Here is a 19,824-nt window from a genome sequence, read left to right on the forward strand (position 1 = left end):
AAGATTTGGGAGAAGCAAAAGAGTGATTTAGGTTCATTCGAAGGCATCTTGAAATAAAAAAGTCTTTAAGCTAGTCTTGAATTTGATTATACACTTCTCCCTCCGTATCCGTATCCCTTCCATATCTGCGGATTCGCTTATTTGCGATTTTTTGGCTGCTGACTCCGCCCCCTAATTTTCATCACCAAACCCAGTGTTTCACAATTGTATATGCTCTGACCCAAAAGACAGAGGTAAACACCTCAGAATCCTGACTGAATCTTCAAGCAAAAAAAGGCTATAACCCTAAAATAATTTCCAAGAAGATTGTCTCTTTCCTTAAAACACACAAGGAAATCCTTCAAAGAAAAGAAGAAGACAAGAAACCACACAGAGAAAGAATCGCCCTCGTAGCGACATACAATCCAGAGCTTACTGAAAGAGAGATTCCCCACTCCACCAGTGCTGGCCTTCCGACAACCACCTAATCTGAAGCAAACATTTGTGAAAAGCAAACTCCCAACAGATACTCAAAAAGAAGAGAATGACACGGTTCATAGACAACGGCGCGAAAGACAAAGGCGCGCCCGGACAATTGAGCGCAGCACGGAGGCGCGAGCCGCTCTAAATTACTGTTTTTAGGGCTCCAAAGAGGGGGCGTGGGGGGGGAACCCCCCCACTTTACTTAATAGACCGCGCGGGCGTTATGGGGGGTTTGGGGGGTTGTAACCCTCCACATTTTACTGTAAACTTAACTTTTCCCCTAAAAACAGGGAAAAAGTGAAGTTTTCAGTAAAATGTGGGGGGTTACAACCCCCCAAACCCCCCCCAACACCCCCACAACGCGGCGCAATGTCTATTAAGTAAAGTGGGGGGGTTCCCCCCCGCCCCCCCCGTCGGAGCCCTAAAAACAGTAATTTAGAGCGGCACGCGCCTCCGCGCTGCGCTCAATTGTCTGGGCGCGCCTTTGTCCCGGCGCGCTTTTGACCTGACACCGAATGACATGCATCCCTACGATGTGCCACGCTGCAAACTGTGCCAACATGTTTCACAGACTCCTCAGTTACTTACATGGGAAAAGCATGCATGCTGTTCTTCAAATGCAATATATTTCATTCAGTGAAAAAAAAACAATGTTAGAGAGACGGGCCAGATGCGAAAGACAAGCCTCAACTTGCAGTGGATTAAACACCACAAAGCTAAGCAGGGTGAGGGCACTTTACAAGACCAGGCCACTTTATGGCCAGAATACGAAAATGAAATTTCAATACAATCCATGAATGTAGGATCTTTGAAGTGAAAATGACGAAATATTTTGACACCTACCAGAAAGGACTTAACAAATACCACATTATAAAAAATACAATTTTTGGTCACCCATCCATCTCTCCTTTTTTCTCACCCTCCCCAACCTCTACCTTTCCCTATAAAACTGTCACTACAATGTTATTCTATTTCACTTATTTGTCTTCTTTTGCTTGTTTCTGACCTGAAGAAGAAGGTATTGCCTTTGAAAGCTAGTCAAAAAACGTGATAAGTTAGTTCAGTGGAAAAGAGTAAGTGATGCTAGCTGCCTTTTTATGCTGAATGCTCATTTGCTGAGCAAAATCCACAATCTTGGGCCTGATCATTTCTGCCCTGTGAGCAGCATAAGTGCGGGAAATCTTTGGGGTTCCGCTACATGTAAAGCACCATGTCAAACCTAAGGTCAAGTCAGGAATGTTTCCAAAAAAGGAAGAATGTATCTTGTATTTAATTGGAAAGAGGAATGCATAGCTCAGTATAACAGCTACTGTTAACTTTTCTATCCGCAATAAAGTTCAAAGCGTTTAAATAGCTGGGGCTACTTATGTGGGAATGGAAATTAGTTTTTGGCACGGCTTGCCCTAATTGAAATCAGTTTGTGGTTTTGAGTTCCTACCCTGTTTGATGGGTGATATCATTTCCTGTGCTTTCCCTAATCCCTTCTGTTCTCCTAAGATTGCATTCAGCGACCTTGGACTGTGCTTATTACAGTGACTCTATACCTTTTCTCTGAGTTGTTTAGGAGCTTATCCAAAACCCCCACCAGCACATCTTCTATGGTGTGCTTTCGCAGATAAATTTCTCCTCTCCACCTCCTCCCCCCAAAAAAAAGAGCATCAATAGTCATTTACTTTTCTTTTTGTAACACTATTCATTATGTTACATCACACCAAGTATTTAACTCTCTACTATCACAGGTTACAGAGCAGCTGTGCATGTGTTCCCATATGATCAAAAGTATTTCATTTGCAGTTTGCAGCTGGCTTTCAGACTCTTGCTGAAAAGCTTTAAATACAGACTGTACTATACTTTCCAAAATATCCATATTTACGTAGGCTATGAACTTGTAATTTTGCTTCTCTTAACCCTTTCAGGACCAAGGGACATATTTGTCCCATAACTTTAAAATCCTATCAATTTTGATTGGGATAGTCTACAGTTCTAAATTTGATATGTACGGATTCCATATGATACTGCCTTTATGTAAACAAACTGGTTCCGACATTCATTCATTAGCGTCGTTGCCAGATTGACGAGAAGATTCACTTGCCACACTGTCCATAAGCCAGAAGTGTGATTTTTTAAATAAAAATAATGATATTTCACAAAAAAAATCAATTTTTTGGCATCTGCAAGCCCTTTTTACCACAAAAATTGGCCTACGATCCTTATGGTCCTGAAAGGGTTAATGGCTCAAAGAAATTGCGAGATGGCACTGGTTTCTTGGTCTTCTGCGCTGCTTGAGTTGCATGGTTGCAGACCAGCCAGCCAAGCTCTTACAAAGTGCTTTTTTTTCTTTCTTTCCAGTCCAGCACTGCAATATCAGATGTATGAATGGAGGTTCCTGTAATGATGACCAATGTATGTGTCAGAAGGGATACACAGGAAAGCAGTGCGGGCAGCGTAAGTCTCTTGTCTTTCCTAGGGAGTGTTTCCAACATATGCAGTGTATTGTGCCTTCAACTAGTCTATCTCTAACACCTTGTTTCCCAGATGAGCATTAACAGATGTACACCTCATTCAGAATGGCAAAGAAAGTCAATTTGAAGTGTGATCTTCATTCAGTTTGACCAATGCTATTAAAGCAAATATGGAAAAGGCAAATGCATCCAGCGTCCGTTCAACGTCCGTGTCCTATCTGTATGTGTGAGCACAGCTGTGTGCTGTGAAATATGAATTGCGCAGCAGAGGACGGAAATTCAATCTTTGGCGAACATGCCAGCTTGCACAAGGGGCTGAATTTGCAAAAGGCCGATAAAATGATCTTCTGGACAGGTCGTGTCCCCTATTGACAATTTTTTGCAGTGTTATCATGTACTGGCATCAGCAGTGCCTCATGAAGCATTGCAAATTTGGATGGTACAAAGGTGTGATGTTAACGCTGCATCAGTATGTGTTGGGACCCCTGGTTTTAATCGGGGCTCTTTCCCACAGAACATTCTGTTTCCTACAGAATTATGGGAAACTCCAGACTCTCCTGTCTCTGAGAAATCCTCCTCTTTTTCCTATTGTGGCACAATAGGTTCCCCCTGTGCTCTTCTCTTTCTCTGCACTCTTTTCTATCCCCTTCCCCAGCTGAATAATCACATCGCACTACTGGCTGCTATTTCTTTTGGCTCCAAGCGGCGCAGTTAGCAGAAGCTGTAGGCTGCCGTTATGCAAGGAACAAGCTATGTTGCAAGAGACAGGAAGGAGAGATCTGAAGCTGTAGGGATATTGGGGAAAGGGAGGGGAGAACTAGTGTGAGAAGGAAAGAGAGTGGAGTGAGGGCGGAATATTTATTTATTCATTCAATTTTCTATACTGTTCTCCCGAGGGAGCTCAGAACGGTACTGGAAGCCCTGAATATGTATACCCTAGAGGGAAGGAGGGACAGGGGAGATATGATTCAGATGTTCAAATACTTGAAGGGTATTAACGTAAAACAAAATCTTTTCCAGAGAAAGGAAAATGGTAAACCCAGAGGACATAATTTGAGGTTGAGGGGTGGTAGATTCAAGAGCAATGTTAGGAAATTCTACTTTACGGAGAGGGTAGTGGATGCCTGGAATGCGCTCCCGAGAGAGGTGGTGGAGAGGAAAACTGTGACAGAGTTCAAAGAAGCGTGGGATGAACACAGAGGATCTAGAATCAGAAAATAATAGTAAATATTGAAGAACTAAGACCAGTACTGGGCAGACTTGCACGGTCTGTGTCTGTATATGGCCTTTTGGCTGAGGATGGGCTGGGGAGGGCTTAAATGGCTGGGAGGGTTTAGATGGGCTGGAGTGAGCTGTGACGGAGACTTCAGTAGTTGGAACCCAAGCACAGTACCGGGCAGAGCTTTGGATTCTTGCCCAGAAATAGCTAAGAAGAAAAAAAAATTTAGATTGAATCAGGATGGGCAGACTGGATGGACCATTCGGATCTTTATCTGCTGTCATCTACTATGTTACTATATGACCAAATAGTGATGGGGATCTATAAATAACATTTTTTCTTTATTTGAGACCAGTAATCATCAGGAGGCTGTTAGCAGCTTTAGACACTCTGTTTATGATAATCATACACAAAATAATCCAGTTCATTTCAAAGCTGGTGTTCTGAACCAGCTCCTTATTGAAAATCTTTGCAACATTGCAGCAGCAGGTATGAGGCAACAAGAATTATTAGCAAAGTCTCCGGGGCTCTGTCTCCTCACTCCAGATTTCAAAGACCACAGTCCTCTTTTCACTCTTCTTTACTTTCCCACATCCTCTCTCGCTAGTCCCATTAATGATATGTATATATATATTTTTTTATATATTGTTTATATTCTGAATATTGACCTGCTTGTAATTAAAACCTGGCTTGTATCTGTATGCAGTCCCGTCCTTTTTCTAATGAACGATTCTTTTAGACAGATGATATGAATAGCTATTATTCTTATTTTATGGTGATTTCTCTCTAATGCAGCTGTTTGTGACCAAGGCTGTTTGAACGGTGGTAGATGCGTCGCTCCAAATCGCTGTGCCTGCTCATATGGCTTCACTGGGCCACAGTGTGAAAGAGGTAAGTGCCCAAATAATATACTTACTTATCATAGAAAAAAGTGGGGAAGGCTCCATCCCTGCCAGCTCTGTCCTCATCTGCACAAGCCTCAAACACTTTAAAATCATAAGTGTTCGAGGCTTGTGCAGTTAAGGCAGAGCTCGCAAAAATGGGACAGGGATAGAACTTGGGATGGGGATATTGAGATCCCGCGGGGACGGGGACAAATTTGATCCCATGTCCTTCTCTCTAGCCAATTATTGATGCCTATGACACATAAGTGGGTACCTCTAGGTGCCAGTTTATAGAATTGCCTTTATGGTGTGTGCTCCAGTAGTTTCCAACACACGGCAACTGAATCTCTTCATTGGGGCACTCAAGCAGTTGGCTGAAATGTTCCTTATTCCTTCAAATTTGATAAGTTCAATCTTGTCTGAAAAAGGACTGAGCATGGCTGAAGGGTGGCTTAGGGGAGGTATAGACGTACTGTGCCTGCATCATATGTACATATGGCAATAGAATAGGTCAAAGGTCTGGATTCATATTTAGACGCATGTGATATGACAAAGCTAGAGAAACCTTGAAACTCTTGCGTTCAGAGAATTGCAGAAACCACACCGGCGTTTTGTATGCAGAAGAGTGCTGGATGAAAACTGAATTTTCAATGATATATTTAACTAGTATAGGCTTAAATTTGTAAATCTTTTGGCAGCCCTCAGAGCTTTCTCTTATTCACATTGTGGCCCTTTAAATGGCGAGAAGAAAACAAAAACTTGACTCGAGAAACAAGCAGGCCAACAAACAAAAAGAGGCAAGCGAGATGTCTAATCCAACCAGAAATTATTACATTTATTTAGTCTGTAAAACAGTTCAACATAAAGAATCAATCGCTTCTGTTGAAGTCCCAACTAGGATCCCAGTTTAAAGACAATAGACTGTTTTTCAGTCCAATTCTTTATATGTGAGTTTGCAAACCATTGGACCCCTGAGGAAGGCGTGTTCGCCGAAACACAGACCGTATAGGGTCCGGTTGGATTTTTATCACTGTATTTTTTATCATTGTACTTTTTAAATTGAATTTTCATGTTTTTATATATCAGCGTTTAACAACAAACTATCTCCAGAACATCTGTATCTACAGTTTTTTGTTTTTGTTTTCATCGGTGGTTTGGTTTCACTGTGGATTATTGGGTCTCCCCATTTTTCTTTGTTGTGCTCGAGAAACAAGCAGGCCAACAAACAAAAAGAGGCAAGCGAGATGTCTAATCCAACCAGAAATCGTTACATTTATTTAGTCCATAAAACAGTTCAACATAAAGAATCAGTCTCTTCTGTTGAAGTCCCAACTAGGATCCCAGTTTCGGCTATGCCTTCATCAGGGGACTAGTGAGACACTACTTATAAAAGTTCAAGAGATGTTGTAGCCGTGCCAGCGTTGCAGAGGATTGATTTTCTTCAGATGCTACTATGCTGCAACGCTGGTACGGCTTAGTGTTACCAGGCGTCCAGATTTCCCCGGATATGTCTTCCTTTTGAGGACATGTCCGGAAGCCTGGGTGGCTTTTCAAAATCTGGCACTTTGTCCAGGTTTTGAAAAGCTGTGCCGGGCAGGGAGGAAATCCGCGCATGCACGGCTGTCACGCGATGATGTCACATGACGGCCGCACATGCGCGGACTTCCTCCCTGCCCGACAAGAGCAGGCAGTGGGGGGCGGGGCCAGGGCGGGCTTGGGGACTGAATTAGGGTGGGGTGGGTGTAACTGGGGGGGGGTCTAGGGGTCTGGATTTTCCAAAAGGAAAATCTGGCAACCCTAGTAAGGCTATATCATCTCTTGAACTTTTATAAGTAGTGCCTCACTAGTCCCCTGATGAAGGCATAGCCGAAACTGGGATCCTAGTTGGGACTTCAACAGAAGAGTCTGATTCTTTATGTTGAACTGTTTTATGGACTAAATAAATGTAAAGATTTCTGGTTGGATTAGACATCTCGCTTGCCTCTTTTTGTTTGTTGGCCTGCTTGTTTCTCGAGCACAGTAAAGAAAAATGGGGAGACCCCATAATCCTTTAAATGGAAAAGGTTGGAAACCACTTGAGTGCTCTTTCCCAATAGTTGTGCACTCTATAGGGTAAGAGCCCACATTACATGAAAATAGACCTATTGGCAGTGACTCCCACGCCACTGCAGTTTTCAGTTATTTTATGATGCAATAGGATTACAGGCGATACACTTTTCAGAAACTTCTTTCATTTTGACTATCTCGGTAAAAGCTTTCACAAGACTTAACTGATAGTGAGCAAGTGAACGTGACAACGGAAGATACTACACTGTGGTTTTTCTGCAGTTAATTCTCACGAATCTACCCTAGTGCTTGCCCTGGGAAAGGAGTGTGTGTTTTTGTGTGTGAGTCTGTGTTTGTGTACTTTGCATTGGGGACTGGACCTGGCAGAGACGCTCAACTTGGTTGAGAAGAGCCACTGTACCTGATAATGCTGCACTGGAGGGAAGGAGCCAAGAGCTGCGAAGGGAGGTCTGAGGAACTGGATGTGGGTAGAAGGAGGAAAGAGAATTAGATGGAAGGCCAGAAGAGAGGAAAGAGAGGTGAACTGCTGGATTGGAGTGGAGATGGCTGGGCTGTGAGGGGGATGGGGAGAGAGAGAAATCAAAATGGCTTACTGGAAGGGCAGAGGAGAAATAGAAATAGCTGGAATGGAAGGGGGTGAGAGAAAGGTAAAGATGGCTAGATTGAAAGAGGGAAGAAAGAGATGGCTGAACGAGAAGAGTGGAGGAGTGATAGGTGAAAAAAACATTTTAATGTTGCAAAATTGCCATGAAAAGGCTCCACCCAACCCTGCCTAGGTGTCCCAGATTTGGAAGCCAAAAATCTGGTAGCCTTAATATAGGGCTTAATTTCTGGGGGAATAGCCTAGAACACAGTTCTGCCACTTCTTTTCAGACTCCAGAGCAGCAGGAGTGTTCTCTTCCCGCCTCTCCCTTCCAGGCTGTCTGCAGGGAAAAGGAGGAGAGGGGCAGGGAAGAGCACAATGACTTTCTCCTTATTCCAGCCCCTCTTCTGTTGCTTCTGTCCCTGGTCTGCCTGTCCTTCCTCATCCTCCCTGGCTTCACAGTTCTACATCCTTTTGTGTACAAATTAAGCCCTAGGTAGAGAGAGAGAGAGAGAGAGAAAGGAAAAGCAGGACAGGTTTACTCTAAATTTGTAATTATCTGCTTGTTCACTGAAGTTGACAAAATGTCAATGTTATGTCAGAATTCTTAGCGTATTAGATCTGCAAGCCACATTCTATAGACTGGTTGAGTAGCTGTGCAGATCAGACATTTAGCAACTGGATCCCAGCTTCAGTGGAATGAGTGAAAGGAATATGAGCTTTGGATGTGATGAAGCTCGGCTGTGCAATTTTCTCCTGGCTCCCCCAGTTATGAAAAAGAAAGTTTCTCTCTGCTCAGAGTGACAAGAGAGGGTCTTGTATGTTAGGATGTCATTGTTTATTCGAGTAGGAAAGAAAGCAATAGATCCTATTTCCGTCTGCAGGACGGGAGACATATACATTTATTTCCAACTTGAAATACTATGGGCTTTTTCCCATGGATAGGGGAGGGGGAAAGGGATTGTTGTGTTTGTCAGCAAGCCATATACATAAATTTATGTAATTCAACTTATATTCCCCCCCCAAATAAACATTGCAAAGCCACATCCATCAAGACAGTAATAAAGTCCATCCAAAGAAGGGTCTTCAGTTCAGTTCATGAAGGCCAATTCAAACACAAAAGCCTTCACTTTCTTATTTAACAGTAAAAAGCCAGATTGAGCTCTGATCGTCACAGGAAGAGAGTTCTCTGTCTGTGGCCCTGTGAACAGCAAGGTTAGATCATGAGTCATTGATGAATAAGCAATTTTTAGGGCTGCAACTGATGGCACACTGTTCCCCTAATTCTATATATGAGGGGCCGCTGAAAAGTTCTCAGCCCAACCAACAAAGTTGGGACAGTATCCATCGAGGGCTATAACAGTACACTTAGTCCAGTGATTTCTCTGCTTTTTTTGTTCCATTGGAAAAATGCGGAGTGGAAGAAAGTAGAAAAATTGTTGGATTAAATGTATAGCGCTCGATTGAGACTGCCCCAACTTTATTGTTTGGGCTAAGAACTTTTTGGCGGCCCCTTGTATAGTCTAGCATTCTGTGCTGAATTTTTGGGGCTCCAGATTTTTCCAGGGTATAGATTTTTCCAGGGTATAGAATTCCCTCCTGTATGCACAGATTGTAAGGAGCAAATTCCAAAATACTGGATTGAAAAAAATGTGTTCCTGAGTATCAAAGAGTTGGACCTGTTTCGGACTGGGAAAATCCAACACGCATCAATTTATTGACCTTAAAACCTGAGATGATCTAAATATTCTTAGTGATGATGCTATTACATAGGGGCTTAATTACTAAGGGCTCCTTTTACAAAGGTGCGCTAATCCTATGCGTGCACTAAAAACACTAGTACACCTTTTGTAAAAGGAGCCCTAAGGGTTTTATGTACCAATGGTAGGATCATAAATGCAGATTTGAAATGTTTTCCCCCTTTCAATATTCTCGCTACTGCATTTTGAACTGTTTGTAAAAGTTTTAATACAATTGCTGGGAATTCTGTTATTAAGGCATTACAAAATCAAAATGAGACATAGCAAAAGCATGAAGAACCATGCATACATTTTTAAAACTTCAAATAACCCTTCAATTGACGCAACATCAGAAGCTTATAAAATATTTTCTCACAGTCCCCGCAAAATGATCCTTCAAAGACAGATGTGAATCAACCATAACCCAGATTTCTCAAAGATTTAGCAACTGTATTGCAATAACTATTTATAAAAACTTCATCTGGGAGTGAGAAAACAGCAAAACCAGGCAGGGCCAGCTCAAGGGACTGAGGTGCCTTCAGCCAACTTTTGCATTGGCGCCCCACCCCCTCAATTTGGTATCTCTCTCCTTTACTCCCTCCCCCCCCCACCTGTGATCCTGTATCTTCCCCTCTTTCTCAAGTCTCCCACTACTGCTGGACCAGGTGAGGCCCTGACTGAAGACACTGATGATAAAGGGTACCAAAATCCCAGTCTGACATCTAGCCATCTAGAAGTTTGAAGATAGATTGGAGTGGGATTTTGGTGACCTTTATCAGTGGCACCCTGGTTCATAGGTTGAGTCAGCCCTGCAGACAGAAACAAAATTTCAGTCCTTTCCACATTCAAGCATACAGTAAATTATTTGCCATCAGCGATTTCTCAATAGTTCAAAGATAATTTCCAGCCAAATCCAGAATCTGGTCAATTGATGCATCAGTTGGAACAATAAACAGAAAATCATCAACATATATTTTGTAAAATAATCCCAGGACTACCAATAACCAATATATGGACTGAAGATAAAATAATAATCCTGATAGGGAAGATCCATGAAGAACCACTGTAGATAATGGTATCAAGGGAACATTTCATCATTCACAAAATCTTGCTATTGATGGTCTTTCAAAAACAATATAAACCAATTCTAAACAATACCTCCAATTCCTAAAGCTGTTAATCTTCATAGCAAGATGTTATAAGCACATAAGCATTGCTTCTGCCGAGTAAGATCATAGATCCATCACACCCAGCAGTCCACTGCGTCAGTTCTTGCGGGACTCGTGAGACTTGCGAGCATTGAGGAAGCAACACGGGGCCGGCTGGATGCTGAAAAGCTTGCTCCTGCCCTGCACCGCTGGCCATGACATTGCAAGAGGCAGCTGGCAGCTGTCCAGGAGGGAGCTACAGGTATGGGGGACTCCACGGCTGATCTACTAATGGGGTGGCTTATCTATAATGTCTTTAGATAGGCCGCACCATATAAGGAAGCCACACCCACTGCAGGGGACTGTAAAACCCATGTTTAAACCGCGGCCTATATATGGGGAAATACGGTACTGCCTATAAACAAAGCGGTTTCCATAAAATAAACATACATAATTATGAACACAAAACAGAAATTTACAATTCCATTCATTCCTATCTAAAATAACAAAATACCACTCTCTCCCAACAAACAATTAATATCAAGCCTAGAATATCCTCCAAACAATCAATTTATAGCAGAGGCAATTAGTAATCAGTCTACTTGTATACTCAAATGACCAGAACGAAAACAGAGACTACTTATTCCATGAAACATATTACAACATAGGCTGGTATGGCTTTACAAATAAACGTCCACAAACAGCTTAGTTTTCAACAGTTTCTTGAAACTAAAGTGGTCAGTGCATAACCTTAGATGTCCTGACAACTTGTTCCAAAGGGACACTCCAGCCAATGAAAACATCTATTACAGGATTTTCCCTTGCCAAAATAAATTCTAACAATTGTTTGGGATCTGTAACAAATAGTTATGTCCTTCTAGAGTGACAAAACATCGACAAGGAAATCTTAACAAAATGAGCCTCCCAGGCCAAGAACTCTCGGTTTAAACCCCAAGAATTCCTTTCTTCTAGCCTGGGTTGTTCTAGATAAATCAGGAAATATACACACTGGGTGATCCCAAAAATTGCTGAGACATATAGTGGAAATAAAGTCTCAATACGGTATTACGGTCTGATTCTGAGTCGAAAGTTACCAAGAGAGTCATTCTAGATATAATTGGTTCTAATGATGATTCCAGAAATTCTGTCACATTTAAAGATTCCTGTTGGTTTCCTTCCCCTTTATCGGACAATAATATGGAGGTAGATAAGTAAATAGTCTTCACTACAGGGGGACAAAATATCTTCAAGAAGACTCAAAATCTCTCTAAAGTATTTCCTCAGCATCTCTATTGGAGGTACTAGAGGGGATTTAGCAAAGTTCAAAAATCATAAATTATTTTTTCTGACTTGATTTTTAAGATGTTCCATCTTCATGTAAAATATTTGCCTTTCTTTTGGATTCAATAGCAATAAATTCCCGCACTTGAGTCTCCAAATTGTGTATTCTGGTAGCTTGTTCCTGTATTGCAAAATCAGATAATTTATCAGAAATTTTTTAAAATTAAGACAAAACTTTCCATAGAGAGTCAAGAGTGACTACTGCCGGCTTATTTAATCTCCTCTGCTCAGATGGTAGATGGCCGGGGGCTTCCCCCCCCCCTTTTTTTTTTTTTTATAATTTTGAATACATTACAATATCCAATAATTCAAAAGAAAAAAGGAAAATCACATAAAACAATACATAATCAAATCATACATGCATAATTCCTTTTAAGCCAACATTAATGGGGAGTATGTCTTGCTATTTCTAATAGAATAAAGTTCAAGAAAATAAAGGACAATAATTCTTGGTTCACACTAAAGAACCTTGAGTCATTCCTTAAAATAGAATATTATTTATATTAATTCTCCTCATATTCCCCGAAAATAAGCCCTAGCATTATTTTTGAGGTAGATTTTAATATAAGCCATACCCCCCAAAATAAGCCCTAGTCATAGGCAGCTGTGTTTCCTCCAACCCATCCCCCGCCACGCAGCTGAACCCCCACTGACCCTCCATCCTTCCCTCCCAACCAATCCCCGCCGACCACAACCATAAATACCTTCCGCAGAGGAGTGTCAGGCCAGCAGCAATCACAGGCTGCTTTGCGGCCTTCTCGCTGGGGCCTTCTGTGTACTGATGACATCATCAGTAATGCGGCACACAGAAGACCCCAGCAAAAAGGTATAGGGAGGAGGAGAGGTGCCGGCGCCAGCTGAATGCCTACAGGTCGTGGCTCTCATGACGAGAGGCATGTCCTACAGAGAATCAGCTGGTGCCAGCGCGTCTCCTCTCTGGCCCTCTTCCCTGCTGGCACTCCCCATTGGCGTCTCAGGGAGCGCGCGGCCATCGGTGTGATGACATTATGCACATGTGTAACATCATCATAGCGATGTCCGCGCACTTCCAAATGCCTCAAACCGAGGCCACTATAACTACTGTGCCGCGGCTCGAGAAAGTTTGCGGGACACTGGATTAACGTAATATATTTCTGGTATTGACACACTTACAGTGGAAATATCTGGACATACAGAGGGAATCCTTAAATCCCTTGTACAAAAGACATTTCATGTAAGACACCACAGACTTTCTGAACAAATTAAACAAAGATTGAGCAGCTTCCACCTGGCATTCTTCTGAGCACAATGGACATACAATCACTATACAGAAACATTCCCTGTGCAGATGACATAACTGCATGTGCCAAATTTCTAAAAGCATATACGCTGGATCACCAATACATGCTGGAAACTATTACACAATTAATCAAAATCATTCTAACCTGTAACTACTTCCACTTAAAAAAATGACATCTATCTGCAAATCACTAGCACTTCTAAGGGCACCAGCTTAGCACTTCAATCCCTCAGACTCTCTATAGGTCGACATAATTTGGGCATGGATACCAGACACATAACTAAAACAAATTAATTAGAGGGGAGTGTGTGGCACAGTGGTTAGAGCTACAGCCTCAGCCCTGAGGTTGTAGGTTCAAATCCCTCACTGCTCCTTGTGACCCTGGGAAAGTCACTTAGGGCTAGATTCATGAACCTGCCCGATCGGGACCGATCCATGCCCGATCCGAGCAGGTCTGATGAATTCTCCAAACTAAAATATGCAGATGGGGGTGATCAGAAGAATGCCTGCCCGGATCGCTCTATAGCGATCCCAGCGCATGCGCAGACCATCTGTAGATGGTCTGTGCATGAGCTGGACCTCCAGGCCCGGCAGAGATTTTTCTTTTTTTAACTTTGGAGCCCGTGGTTTTAACCCACTTAAGCCTGCGGGTTAAAACCACGGGCTTGCACTGTGGGGAAGAGTGGGAGAGTAGGGGCTACAGGAGGCATTCAGGGCAAGAAGGAGATCGGGGCAGTTTGGGGCAGAGCAGGCAAGAGAAGAGCATCGGGGCGGTAGGGATTCGGGGCAGCAGAGAGCAAGGTTTTGGAGAGTCGGAAAGACGTTTTCGACTGGTCCCCAGGAGTCACTTCTTGGGATGATGGGCCAGCCCAGTCGGTTTGGAAAATTTGGTTGGTGACTTGCGTCCCTGTCTGCTTTGCATGCACAGATTTGAAGCGGATCGCAGGATAGGTTAGTGAATGGGACCAGGGGAAATCTGGTCGCAAAGGGGTCGCAAACCGATCAGTACACAATCGGTTTGCTTTGTGAATCTAGCCCTTAATCACCTCATTGCCCCAGGTACACTAAATAGAGTTTGAGCCCACCAGGACAGATAGAGAAACATGATAAAGTACCTGAATGTAAAACCACTTAGGATATAAGTGGTATATAAATAATAAAATAATGATCAATTTGGCGTTATCAATAATTGGTGTTAGGCACTTAATTGGTGGTAATTAGGAGTTACATGCAGATCTGCCCTATATCCTATTCTATAACTTGTGAGCCGAAATTTCATAGATTTTAAACTGAAAAAGGGGCAGGGCCATGGAAGGGGCATGGGAAGGGGTCAGGAACGTTCCAGAAACTAATCGAGATGTTACAGAATGTCTGCATTTGCACACCTGTCATCAGTTGTGTGCCAGCATTTACCCCCCACCTCATGGTTTGCAATGTGGTCCAGCAGTTCGCAGATGCAATGGCGTATTAAGGGTGAGCGGGCACCTGGGGTAGTGGCACCCCTCCCCCGCCCTCTTCTTCACCCTCCACTGTTGTGCGCATGCCCCCTTCCCTTTTGCTGTACCTTTTTTAACTTCTCTGGCATGAGCGGCAAGCCCATGTTGGTGTTTGCTCGCCATTTGACTTCACTTCCTAGGTGTGGGTCCCAGAAGTGACATCAGAGAAAGTGCCGGTGCCTACGCGGGTAGCAATCTCATGCCGGGGAAGTAAAAACGGTACGGGGAAGGCAAGGGGCGCACGCACGCAGCAAGGAGAGGAACGGGGTGGGGGGAAGCCTTAACCTTAGGAAAACCTTCCTGGAGCGGACCACCCCCTCGCCCCCCGCACCCTTCTTACTACGCCACTGCACAGATGTGCCCCTTTTGTCTGATAAGATATTGGAAATAAAACTGCAATGTTTATCATTCTTCTAAAAAGAAATGTGTATTTCAAAATGGTCCTGAAGCTTCTCAGCAGTTAGTTAATTTAATTCATTCAGCATGAATGATCACCTCTCCCAGGCCAGTCCAAAAGGATACTACAGCACCTTTCAAAGGTGATCATTTATTTTGATTGAGAGGAACATGATGCTATCAGATCTGGCTTAACCATAAGGCAGACTAAGCGCTAACCGAAGATGAAAATTTCTGTTTGGCAGAAAAGAGCAGCTACAGCGAAAGCAAATATTCTGACAGTCATACAATCTCAAAGAGCCATCAGTGAGCACTTTCACTCAGTGGTGTACCTGCTTTGGTTGCCACACGTGACAGAGTACCCCCTTTCTCCAGATGGATCACCTCTCAGGGCAGTAGGAGGTGCATGAATTGGTCACAGGGCCATGGTCTGGTGGGTGCAGCTGTCGGCTCATTAGAGGGGGTGGGGCTAGCGGAGTCAACAGCTGCGCACACCAGACTATGGCCCTGTGGCTTCTCCCTGCAACCCTTCTGGATGGACCTGGGTTGGATCGCCCCCCACCACCCTGTCCTTGGTATGCCACTGCTTTTACTCACAGAGAGGATGGCCTGTCTGGCAAAGCAGAAAACAAAAAGGATATAACCCTCACAGAAAATTCTGAGGAACAGAACAAATGAGGGAAAATGACAATGACGACAAGTCAAAAATCCACAAGAACTCAAAATAAATGCTCAAATGAATACCTTTAACAGTCCATTTTGAGGAGAATCAAAATGCCATGAAGCAACAAGTTAAAGATCAGACTCAACATGGCTGTGTTTCAGTAGAAACGCCTGCCTCAGGAGTCACATAGTCCATTCAAAGATGTAATTTGTACAATGTAGCGAGCTTCTGCTAATGAAACCACTCTGGTCTGAAAGTGCAAGAGCTATTAGGAGCAAATAGGTACAAATCACATCGGCCATGCACTCTACTGAAAATAATCATTCACCTCAAGCACCCAATGTCTTGAACACTGGCCCTGCCTGCTATGCAACGATGTGCTGGGAGAGCTTCTGGAAGTTCCTAGGAGCCCCCTTGTTAAATTGTTTTATGAGAAATAAACAGTATTTAGCTGACTGGAACAGAGCTCATGAGAGCCCCTTGAAAAGAAGTTAATAGGACATCATTGCTGCTGTGTTTGTGTATATAAATTATTTTCTGCTATGCTTCTCAGTAAATAAATTCCCTGAAAGAGACTCTTCCTTTGATTCTAAACATATGCCGGAATGCTTATAATCAATGTTCCCTCTAAACCAGTGGTCTCAAACTCCTAAAGAAGGATATAAAACTGCTGGAGAGGGTGCAGAGACTGGAAGGTGGTGGAATGGGGCAGGGCCATGTGTCCTCTTTTTTTTTTTTAAAGAGGAAATCTGGCAACCCTAGCACTACCCCTTCCTTTCCCTTTTTCAAATCGCACTACCTCTTTTAATCTATCTACTATAACAGAGGTAGGGAATTCCGGTCCTCAAGAGCCGGAGCCAGGTCAGGTTTTCAGGATATCCACAATAAATATGCATGAGATAGATTTGCCAGCAATTCACTTCCTTCCCCATACCTGCCCAACTCAAGCTTCAGTAGTCCCAGTCCCAACCCTGAAATCCAATGGAAATTTCCTGTAGGCTTATATCTCTTGTGCCCTTCTTGAACCTCCAATATTCAAAGACCACTAAGGAAGTACAGATCTTTTTGTAAATGTACCCATTTATCTTTAGCATTCAGCCCATATTAAAAAAGCTGATTTTAATAAAGATCCACATAATTATAGGCCTATATCATCTCTTTCTTCTCTATCTAAGGTACTTGAGAAATTTGAGTACAGCCAGTTGTAAGGATTTGTGGTTAATGAAAATTTGTTAGACAAACTTCATTTTGGAAAGGAAAATGGTAAAACCACAGGACATAATTTGAGGTTGAGGGGTGGTAGATTCAAGAGCAATGTTAGGAAATTCTACTTTACGGAGAGGGTGGTGGATGCCTGGAATGCGCACCCGAGAGAGGTGGTTGAGAGGAAAACGGTGACGGATTTCAAAGAAGCGTGGGATGAACACAGGATCTAGAATCAGAAAATAATATTAATCATTGAATTAAGGCCAGTACTGGGCAGAGTTGCACGGTCTGTGTTTGTGTATGGCCGTTTGGGGGAGGATGGGCTGGAGAGGGCTTCAGTGGCTGGGAGGGTGTAGATGGGCTGGAGTAGGTTTTGACAGAGATTTCGGCAGTTGGAACCCATAAACAGTACCGGGTAGAGCTTTGGATTCTTGCCCAGAAATAGCTAAGAAGAAAAAATGTAAAAAATATTAATTGAATCAGGTTGGGCAGACTGGATGGATCATTCGGGTCTTTATCTGCCGTCATCTACTATGTTACTATATGTTCATCCTATCTCCTCTCATTCTGGAAAGAGACTTGACTCATGTGCATTTATGCTGCATATTAAAAATGATTCATTTAAGTTCCGCATGGAAATTGGCATGATGCCTACAGGAAAAGTAGGCCTAACTTGATGCTCCAGTAGATGTGATTCTACAAATGGCGTCTACATTTGATTGGTATGCAGTAGGCACTATTTCCCTAGGCGCCCACCAATTTAAGTGTCAGTTACAGAATCAGGCCCTGTACGGAGGGGAGGAGTTATTATAAATCTACAGTATGTCAAAAGGGACAGATTGGACCAGGTCTATCATGTACTTTCTTAAAGGCTGGAGCTGCAGTCCATTGATGTCATGGGAATAAGCGCAGGACTGGCTTATCCTGGCCTTTATGACATAGAGTTATAAGGGCACTATATTTAGTCAGGCATCAAGTCTCCATAAGGGCTTTTTGCCCATATTAGGGACAGCAATGAACACTAAATGGAAAAAAAAAAAAAAAAGATTGATTATCTGAGAAATTCTTGCAGCTGAGAACCTCACCATTTTAAGCAGTTTTGCAGTCTCTTACAGGCCTTGCAAGGGCTCCTGTGGGAAACACTGCTGTTCCATTTGGGAGGTGTTATGTCCAGTATCATTTCTGAATGACAGTAAGCTCCTAACCTGTGGTTTTTGACAGTGGCTGGCTGGAAAGATTTAGAAAAGGTCGCATTGGCAATAAGAGGTGTTAGTATCAGCATGTTTATATAGCTTGTCATTAAATAACTCGATTGTTTAAATTGGAAGGCAATTAAAAATTCCCACACTCTTTACTATTTACATTCAATATAAAGTAGTTACCAAGTTACTTGAAAACATTCTTTTGTAAAAACCAAGAAAAATGATGGGAAGTCAGCCTCAGACTCCGGTTACTATAATACTTCTGGGTTCAGCTATTCTAACCAAATTGCAAATGGTCACAGTGGGCTGTTTCACAGGGTGGAGACCTGGTAGATCGCCAGAGACACTGAGTAATAATTGACCTAATGTACAGAGCAATGAATAACATATTCTTTTGGTAAGAAATTTTTTATGTTTCATAGGGTGGGCTAGAATTCACGTCTTCCAAAAGATTTTAACATTCTCTGCCTCTTTATTAAATTTCGTGTTTCAAACAAGACTCAAAATGTCAAGTTTATATTAACCAATGTGGTTGAACTGGATCCAGACACTGAAAAAAATTGTTTAATCTACTTTGCCTGCAGCTGTTAGAAATTTGTGATAGAAAGAAAGAACTCCCTCTTTTTATGTTGCTGATGCCTGTTACATTCAACATTATGATCGATTTCTGAGGGGAGATATGATTAAAGTCTACAAAATCCTGAGTGGAGTAGAACAGGTACAAGTGGACCAATTTTTCACTCCATCAAAAATTACAGAGAATAGGAGACACTCAATGAAGTTACAGGGAAATACTTTTAAAACCAATAGGAGGAATTTTTTTTTCACTCAGAGAATAGTTAAGCTCTGAAACACATTGCCAGAGGTTATGGTAAGAGCAGATAGTGTAGGTCAGGGGTGTCCAATGTCGGTCCTCGAGGGCCGCAGTCCAGTCGGGTTTTCAGGATTTCCCCAATGAATATGCATTGAAAGCAGTGCATGCAAATAGACCTCATGTATATTCATTGGGGAAATCTTGAAAACCCGACTGGACTGCGGCCCTCGAGGACCGACATTGGACACCCCTGGTGTAGGTGGTTTTAAGAAAGGTTTGGGCAAGTTTCTGGAGGAAAAGTTATTGAGAAAGACATGGGGGAAGCCACTGCTTGCCCTGGATCGGTAGCATGGAATCTTGATTCTATTTGGGGTTCTGGAATCTTTTGTTACTCTTTAGGATTCCGGAACCTAGCTATTCTTTAGGATTCTGAATAGAATGTTGCTACTCCTTGGGTTTCGGCCAGGTACTAGTGACCTGGATTGGCAACCATGAGAACGGGCTTGTGGGCTTGGTGGACCTTTGATCTGACCCAGTAAGGCTATTCTTATGTTCTTAATGTGGAAGATTCATTTTAAAGTGTCCTGCTATGTAAATGCTCATACATAGGGATGCTATTTATAGACCAGATATATGTCCTCTTGTAAATCTAATTTCAAGTTGGAGCTCACAATCTAATCAATCAAGTCAGACAAACAGGATGCCAGGGTAGGGGATACAGTTAGTAGGAATGGTTAAACGGCCAGGGTGGTGAAAAAAGGAGAAGGGGAATAGGGTTATGAGTTGAAGGCTATCTCAAAAAGTTGGGTTTTCAGCCTACTTTTGAACAAGGGAAGGGGTGTGATGTACGGACTCAAGTAGT

The 19,824-nt window shown here is 42.8% G+C and overlaps 1 protein-coding gene across 4 annotated transcripts in view; it reads left to right on the top strand.

Moving 5' to 3' along the window:
- Positions 1-19,824, top strand: part of FBN1 (fibrillin 1) — a 342,377-nt gene that overhangs the window by 44,908 nt on the left and 277,645 nt on the right. For all 4 annotated transcript variants that reach the window (XM_033919694.1, XM_033919696.1, XM_033919695.1 and 1 more), the window contains 2 exons: positions 2,812-2,907; positions 4,939-5,034. In XM_033919694.1, the coding sequence (XP_033775585.1) occupies positions 2,812-2,907; positions 4,939-5,034 (192 nt within the window). The remainder of the gene's footprint in view (positions 1-2,811; positions 2,908-4,938; positions 5,035-19,824) is intronic.

This window comes from Geotrypetes seraphini, chromosome 14, assembly GCF_902459505.1.
Source record: "Geotrypetes seraphini chromosome 14, aGeoSer1.1, whole genome shotgun sequence".
NCBI lineage: Eukaryota > Metazoa > Chordata > Amphibia > Gymnophiona > Dermophiidae > Geotrypetes > Geotrypetes seraphini.